A 15,650-nucleotide genomic window follows, 5' to 3' on the forward strand; every position below is an offset into this window, starting at 1 on the left:
TAACATACCATCTTGCCCATAATACACCTGCACAAACTCATTTGCATAACAACGCACGGCATATTACTTTTGCAAACTAAAAGAGGGGAGCTGATAGGTTCTCATCCGGAAAATGTTTTATTTACATGATTTGAACAATCTTCTAATGCAAAAATTAACAACATCAACATTTTAACTTTTTTACTCTGCTAAAGGAAACACAAAGGATATTAGGAGGAGGACGATCAAAGCATATTGATCGAAACGTCGAGAAACTCAACAGTTCTTTTCAGAACTAATATACGTGGTGTACCGCAAACTTTATATCAACAAAGGATTTTTTTTTCTTAAATTTATTAAAATTTAGTGACTTTATTTCTATATACCACTGTGCTCCCCTGGTGGCAAATTGGGTTCAATTGAGCACAGTGTATGAACATACAAAATATATTAAAATTCCGTGACTGGACCAGTTACCGTAGTACTATTTCTATTTCTGAAGTAAATAAAGGCATAAATGGCGCTCCGTAGAAAAGTAGAGAATGCTCCATCGTCAGAATGACGCTCTGAATATACCTCCTGAACCAAAAGTTAAGTGTGACCCAGTACTGCCTCTCCCTACATCTGGTAATGTTGTGATAACGACCTCAACGCTGTGGCAGAGACATTGTGTCGTTTCCACGGCATCACCAGATGCATTGACTTGCTTGTGTGGTGGAACGGGGGACGTATTATTCTGTATAGCTTTAACTCTTTTCTACCACGACATGGGGTTCGAACCCATGACATCCGTGTTGTTAACACGGCGCTCAGCCGACTGAGCTAACCGGTCATCTTGGATATAAATAGGTTAATACCAGCTTTGACGGTCATGAATATATTTACGTAACGATGAATTATGTAATATGAAGTACGTATAAATAGACTTAGCTGCTCACTCATGTACTTTGTGACGTAACTGGTAATGCTCTGTTCGAATACTGTAAGCGCTAGCTTGGGTTTTTTAAATATTTTTTAAATAAAATAAATATTGTTTTTATTTTATTTTGAAAGATATTGAGACAGTTAAGTTAATTTAGGAAATAGGTGAGCTATCTTTGCGACATAGTCATGATGCATACATAATCATTATCGTTATAGTAATCTTTTATTAATGGGGCCATATAGGCATTTTGCCACCCGCAGCCTGTTGCCAGCACATCAAAAATGCACAAATTACCCATGGGTGGGGCCTGTGGCAAAGCGAATTTTCCTGGCTGGAAATGGTACTCTCGCACGTAAAAATTATGATAAATGGAACCTCTAGTTGACCGGAAATGACACTCTAATAATAGCGCGCTCGCAATTGGCCACACACAACACACAACACATTTTCGTTCAATGCTAACGTCAAGGGGTTCTCCCGAACCATAAAGGCCTGAACAACATCGCTATGAGTGTAATTTGGGATGGACCTGTTTATATTGTTCTTTCTATTATTCTAATGTTCATTGTAAAAGTTCCCACCGCCGGTACACCAAAGTTCGCAGTTTTTCAGTCAAGTTACACACTCCTTTGCAAACTGCAGAAAAATATCGTCGTAGAACCAGTTGGTAGGTTATTAAATCCACGTCCTAAAAGGGGATTCCCCACTTAGCGCGCGTCAAAAGCGTCCATTGCCCCGTCGTCAATTCCCAATTGTGTGTACGCTATGGACTCGCCGTACGTCAACGGGGGAAAACTGTAAAGTTTGATAGTGTAGACAGTACAGTGCTTAACGTTCATGTAGAAATAATGATGGATTCGTCAAGTTTACTGTATTTTATTTTGATGTCAACAATAATGTAATTTAACTTAACACAAATCTTACTATTGCAATATAATTTAAAATACAACATTAAACATTACAAACAAGAGCCGAATATAAAATTCTGTTAGTAAAACGATGGCTTAATTGATTATTCCAAATTTAAAATTCATAAGAAATATAACTTATAATAAGATAAGTTTAAATATAAATAAAAGCCAGAAAATTATCTGGCATTTTATATAAATAGTATCCGTCAAATACTGATATATTATTATAATATTAACAAAAGGTCTCAAAATAATCCTAAAAACGTTATTCATGAATTATTACGATGGATCACGTAATAGATCTTATGGACGCTAAAATAATCGGACTTTAAAAATTAAATAAAATATTCTCCTTTAATGTAGGCAATAATATACCTGTGTGTCGTTCGTACAACTGCGAATAACATCACCACCCCCTCCCCTACTCCACCCACCGTTCCATCAATTCGATTATTACCCCTGTTTAATGAAAAAAAGTTAAATAAAACACTTCCTCGCACGAATATACTTCGATATCAGAAATCAATCGTTCGATACTTATCGATAGCCATTATCGTCGTTTGTGTTTAACACCCACCCCATCACCATTCGTTTAATACGAGCACCCCTGTTAAGAGTTAAATAAAACGTTTCCTACAACACACCGAATAAACTTCGATATCGGAAGTCAACAGTTCGATATCTTACATACTCTTAACTTCTCTTTGTTTACATTCTTACATTAATACCCGTCGTGTCGATCGTAACACCAATAGGCCTACGACTATTAATCTCAACCTCCTACATCCATCGATTTGTACTCGATCACTGTTTAAAATAGTTCCGAAGAAGAAGAAAACCAATATAAGGTTTCTTTCCTAGAAATGCGCCACGAGAAGGGATTCTTGAGGTTGTGTCAACAATCAGTACCACGTTCTTTAATTTAGGTCTACTCTTCAAAACGGAAGTGAATCAACCTGACTTTTAGCGATCTGTGGTAAAGAGTATATATCGTATTCATTTTAGAAAGGGTTCGATAATTTCACCAAGATCTTCAATAATGTAGGCCTACTTCTTCAAAGTGAATCAACCTGACTTTTAGCGATATGGTAAAAGATGACCGTATTTAAAAGGGTTCAATAATTTCACCAAGATCTTCAATAATGTACTTTTCCGGGTTGGTCATGTTTCGTTTCCATCCCGCGCGTACGCGCAGCTTTCGTTTACGTATTCGTCTCCGTTTACTTTTAATAACAGTGACGTTTTTAACTTCTTTTTGTTCAGGTATATCCTCTTCTTTCGGTGGCCATTCACCCCTCAATTTCATCAACCTTATCTTCTCTTTTTCGTAAGCTTCTTCCAAAAGTCCTTTTTCCTTCGCTTTATAATATTCTTTTAAAAACGGTGTATCTACATAATCAGTTTCGTTTTTAAGTTTAGCTTTCCAAGAAGGGTAGTGGAACCTAATATTGAACCGTCTGGACCACCGTGCAAACACAGCTTTTTCGGTGACGAATTTATGGCCCTTTGCTAACTGTGTCTCACTCCACATATAGTATTGACATTCACGTTTGAAATCTGGTTCATAGTAATGATACGGCGCCGTCTCATTTGGATGTTCTCTAGAATTCAATAATACATAATATTATCATAATCATTTATTAAATTAATTTCAGATACATTGTTAATTATTAATTTTATATTATAATTTCATTATTATACAATAACAATACAATAACAGGATTTTTATAGCGCACATAATTATTGACGAATAGGCTTATCGTAAAGCTTGGTTCCCACGACGCAACGCAACGCAACCGACGCAAATTGATTTGATTTCCCGTAGCGATGTTTGCCAGCACTTTTGCGTCGTCGGTTACCACTTGTTATTACGCAATACAGCACTTTGCGTCGATATGTCGCTGCGTTACGTTTGTGGGAACAACGCTTTATAACCCTGGGTGATCAACTATTTGATTGTAATGGTGAGGTATATTATTTAACATATTAACAAGGGGTTATTAATAAAGTAAACTAATAGAGAAGCCAGTTACTATTTTGGAGCAACTTTACGTTTATACTTTTAAATAAAAAAACTCCTTGTCATGTTGGTCCTACAATTAATGTTGTGATAATGACTGATTCTTACTTGCAATAGTTTTCGTGAATCAATCCGTAGACGTCAATCCTGTCACAAACATCCATAGCAAAAATCATTGACATCCAACCAGTAGTCAGCCACGTATGAGCAGTCGACCTAAATTTAGACAAACATCGAACAATAATATAACATTTTATTAAGTAAGTACACAATTAATTATACAAATAGTAAAGAGAATTATACAAATAGTAAAGAGTCTACATTTTAACGACCTCATGGCGTCGTTTGGTATTATCCACCATAATCTTCAACAACAGACCAATATTGACTTACCGACTGAGTCCAGTTTCTTTACGGAAAAGTTCTTCCGACAGACCCATTTTATGTGCAGTTAAAAAGTAATACTCAACGTCTCTGTAATTTTTTGATAAATTCAAAGCAATGTTGTAGATGGGATCCGTCTTCCTGTCTATTGTCTCAGAAAACAGCCAAGGTATGATCAGAACCTCTGGTCTGGTGACGTCATTTTGAAGAGTTTCTTTTTGCAAGTCTGTGTCGTTGTGTAGTCCACGCTCTAGGTTCACGTGACCGATGACGCGAACGGTTGTCCTGGATCCGACGTCTTCTTCGTAACCGAGTGTCGGCGCCGTGTTCATTCGGATTACGCATTCGGCGTTGTCAATATCTTCGCCGGCTCCTTTTCCCAACAGTTGGCCAGAGCTCGATACCAATGCGCATTGAGAACACTTGAAATATAAAGGCTAAAAGAATAAAAACAGTGAATATTATTACAGTTATTTATTTTATAGGTGCAGAAAAGCCTTATAAACATATTGTCAAAGAATGTAGGCCTAATGCATTTATGAAAATTGTCTTCAAGATAAAACAAATATAATATTAAATACATTTAAAATAGGTCAGTAGGTCACTTAATTTGTCATCATGCTAATTACCGTACAGCTACCTGACGCAAAACTACTATTTTTCATATTAGTTAAAACAATCCTTTAGTTATAGACAAGAACAAAATAATTGTAATACTGTATTAAAATGTTATCTATTTGAAATACAAATATGAATTGCGTTTGAGAACAAAAGATAATCAAAAATGTAAATTATTATCGTGGTAGTCTAACTCTGATTTTATTATCTGATTAACATTTTAAGAACCGTTTTACATAATATTTGTTAATTAGTAATTAATTAAGAATTTAGATAATTAATGTTTGCAACTGTATTGTTAATAAAACCAATATTTGTTGACACTTACACTTTCATCTCTAACCCCAACATAGCCGGGTACATGCGGTTCCTGGTCATAATCATCATCCAGTTCAACATCTTTCCAATCCTCTTTGATGACCGCTTTCTTTGTCACATACGGGTACGTTCTTTTCTTGATGTCGTTGCTTTCTTGAGCTTCTCGAACGTCACGTGTTCTCTCCTTGTCGTAGTAGTATATGTGGGATAACTGTTGTTTTGATTTAGCAGATGAGCTCTCGTGGGTGACGTATATCAGAAGAACAGACATTAACGCAGAGTACCATAATGTAAATAAAAGAATCTTGTCGGATGTCTAGAAAATGAGAATGAAATGTATAAACTTATGCAATTGAAAAGAAAAAATAAACTTGAGCTGGTAAGTGTAGTGCACAATTAGTTTGTAGAGAGGTGACAATGGGCGCTCTCTAAACAAGCTCATAACTTTGAAAGTTGTTCTTTACAAACTGTTCTAGAATGACTAGGTAATTTCTAAATTAATTTCGTACTAAAAACCAGTTTATAATCTTATGTATAAATTGTCGTGGAATACAGAACTGAATTGCGCACTTCTTATGGCAACTCTTTTCATGATCAATGGCAGTATTCTCCGTTGCGTTGATGCATAAATACATTCATGTCATAAAACTGGAGGATCATTGGAAATAGGTCATCTTTAATGGCGTCACGACTGAATAATGAAAACATTCATAATTTTCAACGTGGAATACAACCACCAAATCACTGATGTCCATGTAATTGCAACACATCTGACAGTATCTTATCAGTATTGAGAAACACAGTACACTGCAGCATACTAAGAATTCAGTAGCCGGGTGGTTACCTCACACTACAGTGTCACAATTGGTGTAGGCCTAAGAATAGGACACTGGTGCAAGACTCAGTGAGAGCATGGGAAGAATTTCACTCTTTCCCTGGTGAGAGTAACAACAAATTGTCAAGGCTAATGCCACGTATTCAGAACAGTTATTTAAAGGGATATTTAGCATTATTTTTCCATTTATGTATTTAGATAAAACATGAAACTTGAAAATTGTTTAGTTTGACTCTGATAACATGATTAAGAATAATAGCAATTTCAAAACACGATTAGTTATCATCTGCTGTGATATACAATTTCGCAATAAAATACATATTTGTATAAGGCTAGGCCAATTTGGATTTATTTACTGTCGGGATAAAAATGTGGGTCTGTGACGTAGGCGGTTTACCTTATCGGCTTTCTTCAATGGATTATGTTATATTTGTGTGCCTACGCTTTAAGAGAACAATGGCAATAAATAAGATACCCACCCACGAAAGAAACCATTCTGGTGATACGACGTCACATTGAGAAAAATAAGCACCGAATGGTTATTAAAAATAAATGAAAGAGCACTGAACTAAATATTAATTTTTAAAAACGAAAACATGAAAGTAGTTAAGTTGATTGTTTTAATGGAATTAAACGGCTATGAAGATCCGAGACACCAGTTACTCCAAACACGGTCACAACAAACGGGAGAAGACTGTACAGTCACATCACGTTTCGATATACCGTATGTAGGCAATGATAATGTTAAAAAAATGCGTTTACCTTTTGAAACATAATATAAATGCATTACGAACTAAACATTTTTCATTATCTCAGCCCAGCAAAGACGTTATAAGCGCAACGCAAATAATTTGACCAATCGTGACGCGACGTCTAAGTGGGAGCAAATAATACAAGCCTTTGTCTGTGTCTTTGGAATATGGCACTCTTTAATTTATTCGTTACGCGTTTTATTATGACGTGTCCAGATCACGGGCATATAGTGTTTAACGTATCAACACGAATAAGGGTACAGTCATGACAGAAGTACAATTGGGCCTATCATAACAAACCTAAGTATGTTCTTTGCATTTGATTGTTGATTTCGTGCTATTGAATTGTCCCCATTTTGATGCCCACATTTACTAATCAACGGCCAGCTTTTTGTAAACATTTTGTGCGATGCGTCGTTTATAGAATACATAAACTCATGAAAATGTTCTCCCAGTTCAATCCTTTCATTAGCCTATATCCTAAACACATGCGTTAGTATTTTACAGCAACGTGCAGGAGGCCAACATTATGAAAATTATATTAATAAAATGAAAATATAAATAAAGCATTATAGCCTACGTAACAATGAAGAGTAGGCTACTGTACTTACCAGAAAAGGTTTCCGACCAACAGCGGTCATCCTTAGTTTGTGCGTAAAGTCTACGTTTGAAGGAGACAGAGATAGTCGCCCGTCCGTCTCCACATTGTTTTTCAGCAACTGCAGGGTTAGCTAGCTGTGTGTGATGTGATGACCACTAGAGTGTTTGCAGGATGTTTACGATTGGACTATGAACCGGCAACAAGCATCAGTATCAAAATGCAAACACCGAATTACAGATACATGATCTCGTTATTAGCATGCTCTTCTGGTGTTAAATAGAGGTGAGCTGATTATTAACGTCACTTATAAACTAAAAAGTGGATAAGAAATTGAAAGTGGAAAAAATAGAATAAAAATTCAATAATTTTTCTCTCTCAATGATGGCTTTGGTGATATTAGTTACACAAAAATTAGAATACATCATAGAAATATAATAATATAAATATATAAAATATAATAAAAAGCACTGGACACCATTGTGAATAATAAGAAATTATTTACGGAATCGCTTTTTGTTCACAATGTTGGAAAACGGAACGGATTACATCTATTGTACAATGAAATAGCTAGCAATACTGCATGGTTCTCTTAACTATTATAGGCTGGAGACCACATAAACAAAACCGGCGTTTTTTAGTCCAAAATAATATATTATTAATACGTCATCAATTTTACTGGTTTCATTTGACCGATATTCTATAACAAAAAAGATCGTGACTCATGAAACAATCATGGTATTAAGCGTTGTTCCGACGACGAGGACGCAACGCAAGCGAGTTGAACAATGACAAGCGACGGTTTGGATAATACTTGCTGGTGATTGGTTAAATTACTTGCGTTGTACTTACGTCCTTTGCGTTGCGTCTTATGGAACCAAGCTCGTGCGTGGTTCCCTTGTAGGACACAATGATGTTAGCACCCTAAAGCGTGGTTCCCACTAGAGACGCAAACCTAGGACGCACGCGCAACGCAAGCGAGTTTACCAATGACAAGCCACTGTTCAAATAACCCATCGCTTGTGGTTGGTTAAACCACTTACGTTGCGTTACGTCCTTGCGTTGCGTTGCGTCGCTAGTGGGAACCAAGCTTAAGGACCACACATTACATTACAACCGGTATACTGACATTACTATGGCTACTTTATCATACAACATAATAATGTAGGTGTGTTTGCGATGTTCACATATTATTTGTTTACTGATAGTAGTATATTATACCCCATTGATGAATGACGTACACATGAATATACACAGTATTATTATATTACCCTTCCACACAATGCAGCACTCAGTGCGTGCAAACATCACGAATAACACTCTCCGCACACTATGGAACATGGATTGAACATGCAGAGGAACACATAGTGATTGAACATACAGTGATACAATATGTGTGAACACAGTCATAGTTTCTACACCGTGTTCACATTGTGGCATTTTCTACATTCACTTCCGTTTCACGGAATGGAAGACGGCGTCGTTATGGAAACTCATATAATGAATTGAACGGCACCGTCATCTTGATTTAACGGAAGCTTGACCACCTCATATGCATTTCAATATTACTGAATATCATCATGTGTATAGAAACACGTCATTTTACAACTGGCACCTTTTGTTGTTGCTCTATATGTCAAATATTACCTTATTATGTAGTAAATATTTACCAACCTTCCATTTCTGCATTGGAAAACCTCCTAAACAAAATAAACAAAAGTCGACAACTTTGACACGTAGACGTACCTCTCATAAAGCAATTATTCATTGTTTATTGTACAGGTGGAGGAAGACAGATATGCAAACTACGCAATATGATAGCGCCATCTATACCGTGGATAGAGTTACAGTGCCTACTGAAAACAAGCTGCAGTCGCGTGCTCAAATTTGAGTTAGTGCTTACCGACCGACCAACCGACCGACATAGTGAGCTGTAGAGTCGAAGTAGAGTTAAAGGCTATGATTATTTTAATGAAAAAAATAATTAAAATGGTATAAAATTGTTAAATATATATTTGCACCCACCTCCCCACCACTACCAACCAATAAAACCATGAAAAATGAAGATCAGACTTTGAATATAGTAAGCTTTTTAGAAAAAAAAAGATTTTACTTAAAACACATTAAATTTTATATTTAACCAAAAACTTATTTTTGTTGATTTTTAATTGATAATATATACAGTCTACACATGTCTATTCTTTTTTATTATAAAACCTACGGTACATATACAATAATTATTATAAGGATGATTACATTCCAAATAATTCTACATTTAAGATATAGATCTCCAAGTGGAAACAAAGCTGAACTTACTACTGGTACCGGTACTTAAGTACTTAAAAATACTGTTTTTATTCTTAATCTAATACATATTATACAATATTATACAACTGTCTTTATACGGTTCTCTTCTCTCAAGTCTGGTAATACCCTAACTATTTTGTATTTATCTGATCCGCCAACTTATGCTTTTTTTGGTCTACCATATCATTCAAAATTCATACTTTATTTAACCATATAACAATGGCTGGAGTACGAACAAATCAGGCAAAGAACATTAATTCTAAACCGCCCGGTGATATACTGAAATTTAATTAATTAATTTGAAACGATAAAGATGAGGAAATCTGTGAGAATGAGAAAAAGTCGCCCCAACCGAGACTCGAACTCGGACCGCCTGCTTGATATGCTGATGTCCTAACCATTAGACCACTGGGGCTTTCATGGTATTGTTCAAACTCGATTGGATAGCGACTCTTTAACATTTATTCACGAGGCGGGATCTCCGAAGAGATACTTTTATATATATAAACAAATCAGGCAAAGAACATTAATTCTAAACCGCCTGGTGATATACTGAAATTTAATTAATTAATTTGAAACGATAAAGATGAGAAAATCTGTGAGAATGAGAAACCGAGGTTGGAGTACGATAAATACATGAAAACGGAATAAATATCATATCCGGCTACGCGCGCGTATATTTTACAACTTAATTTAAATTTTACCTGTTACACTTTTTCTAAAAATAATGAAAACATACCGGTAATGTATATAGACTAGCATTATAAACGTTGTGCTGTGAAAATTGGAAAAACCATTTTATAACTATACGTGGCGTAAATCGCAACAACACAATGATAAAGTAACAGTGAGTAGTAGCATACTAAAATGGAATTAGCGAAACCTTGATCACCACGAGAGTTCAATACTTAAGCTCTGTCTACTTGCTTGTGTGGTGGAACGGGGAACGTATTATTCTGTGAACCCCAAACACAGTAGCATATAGCTTTAACTCTTTTCCACCACGACCTGTGTCTGTAAATAGGCTGGATTTGGATTGCTATCTTCTTGGGCACTGCCTACTCCCTCTTATTGATAAATGTATACTTTTTTTTATCATCAATTGCCTTGTTATAAATTTTACTGGAAATTATTATTAAGAAATAAATGTTAAGTTGAATTGAATTGAACAAGTATTACAAGTATATGGGGTTCGAACCCATGACATCCGTGTTGTTAACACGACACTCAGTCAGACTGAGCTAACCGGTCATCTTGGATATAAACAGGTTAATACCAGCTTTGACGGTCATGAATATTTATGACGTAACGATGAATTACGTAATATGAAGTACGTATAAATAGACATTGTCAGCTTCTCAGCGCTAGCTTGGGTTCGAAACTCTGCAGATTTTTTGATTTTTTTTTAATGAAATAAATATTGTTTTTATTTTATTTTGAAAGATATTGAGACAGTTAAGTTAATTTAGGAAATAGCTAAGCTATCTTTGCGATTTCTACCGTCATATTAATACATAGTCATGATGCATACATAATCACTATCATTAATTTTATAGTAATCTCTATTATGTACATGGAATTTAACTGTCGTCGTTCTTTGTTTAGACAGGCTGTAGATATCAGGATTCCTGAGGACTTTGGACGACGTACGTGTGCGTGTAAACCCAAGTCTCTCTTTCATTATGATCACAACCAACGAGCGTTTTAATTTTGTTCCAACTTCTAAATCAATCTGTGCCCTAAAGTATGTTTCAACGAATATTAAGCCGTCGTCGAATCGGCGTCTTAGGACCTAAGCTGTTGACATGAATAATGATGTCTGCCAACATATATCACACTTTCCCCCTTGCTGTTCTTTCGTCTTGCAAGTAAATTCGCCTTTTTTCCATTATTACCAGTTTTAACGTCCAAATAATTATATTTTACCAAAGTTTATATTCCTAAAATTCCTTAATACAGTACTTTTCGATATATTTTGGCTTTGCTGTTCGTTATTAGAAACAGGTAGTGGTTTTTTCCGCTTAACGATACGCTTTCTTGCTTTTATTGCAGCTAATTTTCTTTTCTGTTTATCCCTAATAATTTTTCTCTTTTTTAATGCTTCTTTTGTTTTTGTCATTCTTTCGAATTTTTTCTTTTTCTTTTCTAATGCTAATAACGCATTCTTCATGTCTCCATTCTCCATCGCTTCGTGATACCGTCGAAGGTATGGCGTGTCTAAAAAGCTACTGTTACCATACACCAATTCATCTTTCCAAGTAGGATGATAAAAAGTGATATTGTATTTTTTCGCCCATCTTGCATAAACAGCTTTTTCCGTGATAAATTTGTGTCCTCCTAGCAACCTTACCTCGCTGACGTTATAATACGAACACTCGCTTTTAAACTCAGGATCGTAGTAATGATAGGGTGTAGAATTAGTCCAGTTCTTTAAATTTCTAAATAAAAAAAAAATTTTACACGTTAAGAATCCTTCAAAATTAAACTGAATTATTTAAGAATTTTGTTTTGATATTGCATTTTTTTTTGTTTTTGCTTAATTTGGGGACGGTAGATAAACTGAATGTTTAGTCGACCTAATACAGTCCTGAATGGTGATCGGAGGAACGGTTTACTCTGGGCCTATACGCATGCGAAGATTATTATTCGTGTACTGTTCGCTATTTCGACAAACTTAATTGAAATATTTTAATTAACTTATTCAGCATATCTTTTACATAAAAGTAACCCATGTAATGTTACGATTACATATATTATCATTCACTGATTATTATGTAAACTTTTAAAACAATGTCCCGCAATACTGATACTGATGTAAATGGTTTCATTTCAGCACATTTATTTCTCTTTTTTTTCATTTAGTTTATAATTTATATGTAGGCCTATTGACAAAATTGTAATCCTATAATTCTCGACAGTTTTGTTCGCTTTTGGGCAAGCTATCGGGGCAGTCACATTGTTCTTACTTTTTATTTACCAAAAAAATAAACCATCATAAACAAATATAATGTATTATTGAGAGCTAAAGTGTACTAAATGTCATTAAAAAATGAAGCTTCAGTAACAATTAAGCAGTTATTTATACATTCTAAAACCTGGAGGAGAAAAACAATACATGACGTAACTGAGAACATACGTGGTAAAAGGAAGAAAGAAAATAAAAGAAAACGTGAGAATAAAAAGAAATAACATACTGTATTGTACAGCAAAGAAAATAAATGAAAAGAAAATTAGAAACTGATGCAAAGTGTTTATTACCCGTTTTCGGGGCTTAGGCGTATATTATGACTGGACACAATGATGAAATATAAGAATTAAAGAACACAGGACGACTAACCTGCAGTGGTTTTCAGGAACCAGGCCATACACGTCAATTTGCTCACAAACATCTAAGGCAAATATCAAAGTCATCCATCCTGTTGACAACCACGAATGAACCTCTTTCCTTTAACGAATAATACATTTTCCAAAATGAGCAACACTTCTTAAAAGTTTCTGAAACTGATTACTCAACACTATTTTTAGTTATTTGATTCACTGACAAGAAGTTGCATGGCCTAACTTCTGCAATAAATAGTTGTCTGCAGTTATTAACCTAAGTCAACACTAGCACCAAGTCTGAGTTTGCTCGATGCAAGCTAAATTTTGCTAGTGTAGTACACTCGTAGTTTACACTAACAAACTCGGAGTTTGCTGCTGTTTGCTAGTGTAGTCTTCTGCAAACTGGGTTTCTGCAGTTTGCCAACATTTATCAACTGGTCCACAACAGCAAACTTTTGGAAACTCTTCTTGATAAAACTCATGGTTTGTTCGAGTTTGCAAACAAGAGTTTGCTAGTATGTGTAGACTACATTATAACCTAACTTTTGCAAACTTCTGCAGTTTGTCGATTTGTCAACTGACACGGACAAACTTTGGAAACTATAGTGTTTTTCCGAGTTGAAACTAGAGTTCGCAGGTAGACAGGTATTATGCTTTAAACTATTGATATAATGTTTAAAAAATAATTAAATGGTATACCCGCTTATGCCTGTTTCTTCTTTAAATATCTGCTCAGATATGTTAATTTTGTTCTGACTGAATAAATAGAATTCAACGCTTGTGTGATTCCTTGACAAGTTTCTGGCTGTGTTCAAATAATAGTTCTTGTCTTCATCTATATTATCTAAGAATAGCCACGGGATTACAATCATTTTAGGCGGCATAGATTCTCTCTCGATAACCTTAATCTTGCCTATATTTGAATGGCCTACGATTCTGGCAGTAGTTCGGCTACCAACATCCTTTTCGAAGCCTAGGGTTGGTGCAGCGTTCATTCGGAATACACATTCTGTGCTATCGATAGCAGACCCAGCACTGCTGTTCAGTAACTGACCTGAGTTCGTTACAACTGCGCAATGCCCACAGTTAAATGATAAGGCCTACAAGAAAGGAAAACATGTTTTCTTTGTAACAACAATAATATACAATAGACAGTGTGTGTATTCTATATATTAATTTTGCGTATATTCGTATTTAATGTTATATCTTGGGGTGGGTCAAACTTCAAGTCTTTCTAACTTATATGACCCTCCCCCCACATGATTACTTCACTTATTTATTATCCTGTATGTTATTGTGTATTGTTTAAATAAATTGAAGTGAATAGAATTAAATTGAATATATATTTGATTTTTATCGTACTAATCATTTTGCCAATCTTCTGTTGATAATTTATGATAATAATAGCATTTCAGTATTTAGTAAAATAATTATAAAAACTTGTGTTTATTATTATTTTCCACACATAGGTAGGCTATAATTATAGATATTCATAAATAAAAATAGATGATAATGTGTGAAAGGAGATCAAAATAAGTAAACAATATTTTAAGCATTGACAATTTGCAGTGTGACAAGTAAAATAAAGATAACAAAATAACATAAAGAAAAGAAAAGAGATTTTTTTTACTGTCGTGTTGGGTTGTGTGAGCTAGCATGCCGAAAATTGGCGAATTAAATAAAAAAATCTTCGATGAGTTTGTATGACGTAAACCGTGCACCCTACACTGTATAATGTTTAGTTTCTTTTCGTTTTCAAGAGCTTACTACTTACTGCGTTATTTCTTAAATTGTAATATTCTGTGTTTAGATTTTCGATTTGGTCTGGTGTAGAAACGTTATACGTTGGAGTTGTTGGCCTTTTATTTGACAATGCGTTTACACTTCTGTTTGGTAACGCATTTGTACTTCTTCTTGACGACTTTTTCTCTAGAATAGCTATTCTTTTGCTGTTGGTTCTATCTTGATAGATGTAGCTTAGTACTACAATCGTATTCACTATCAGCAACATTGTAAATAATTTTTTTTCCTGGAAATAGAAGTAGAACATATTACGTTAAAACAATTTTTTAAAATTCTTATTATCTCTTACTGCCGAACACACAGCTTATTCAATGGAGTTAGTTAGGGATGACGTCATTGTCATTGTTAATGACATGTACTTAAGTTGAGTTCTGTAATTAAGCTTTGTGCTCATTTGGACGCGATGACGTGGGCGCGCAACGCAATAGAGTTGACCACAAACGACAGATGATCCATCGCGTTATGGGGGAACCATCAAACATCATTGTATTATTACATTACATTACAAATTTGATATAGCGCTCTTGAATGAATGAAACCATTCTCAGAAACCATTCTCAGAAGCGCTGTAGGCCCTACATCGAAATTATATTCCATAAATTTGTTGGAAAAGAAACGTTTTTAGTTTACGTTTAAAGCTATCAAAGTTAGTTTCAAACCGAATTGAACTGGAAGATCGTCCCATAACCAGTGGACATGAGACGCCAAAAGACATGTCAGCAAAGGTTCTCTTGGTTGCTTCTAGCTTACAGAAATCGAGGCCCGATGGCATGCCAGATCTTCTCGGACGTCTGACAACTTTGACATTGTGATCATGTTGAATCGATTGACCGATTAATTGACCAACAACCAGTCGTCCGACAGACAGACAGACTGACT

At 35.1% G+C, this 15,650-nt stretch overlaps 1 protein-coding gene across 2 annotated transcripts; it reads right to left on the minus strand.

The window, feature by feature from the left end:
- Positions 1 to 1,792: 1,792 nt before the first annotated feature.
- LOC144844772 (alpha-N-acetyl-neuraminyl-2,3-beta-galactosyl-1,3-N-acetyl-galactosaminide alpha-2,6-sialyltransferase-like) lies at positions 1,793 to 9,109 on the minus strand. Of its 2 annotated transcripts, none has more exons than XM_078701832.1 (6): positions 9,015 to 9,109; positions 7,354 to 7,654; positions 5,166 to 5,471; positions 4,229 to 4,656; positions 3,944 to 4,051; positions 1,793 to 3,416 (listed from the first exon to the last, which is right to left on the minus strand). In XM_078701832.1, the coding sequence occupies exons 2-6, from the start codon at positions 7,381 to 7,383 to the stop codon at positions 2,921 to 2,923; spliced, it is 1,368 nt and encodes a 455-aa protein (XP_078557958.1). In that variant the 5' UTR covers positions 7,384 to 7,654; positions 9,015 to 9,109; the 3' UTR covers positions 1,793 to 2,920. The 2 variants fall into 2 exon arrangements, with proteins under 2 accessions (XP_078557958.1, XP_078557959.1); XM_078701833.1 differs by having other exon boundaries at positions 8,988 to 9,035.
- Positions 9,110 to 15,650: the final 6,541 nt, after the last annotated feature.

Source organism: Antedon bifida, chromosome 6 (genome assembly GCF_963402885.1).
Source record: "Antedon bifida chromosome 6, ecAntBifi1.1, whole genome shotgun sequence".
NCBI classification, from domain to species: Eukaryota; Metazoa; Echinodermata; class Crinoidea; order Comatulida; family Antedonidae; genus Antedon; species Antedon bifida.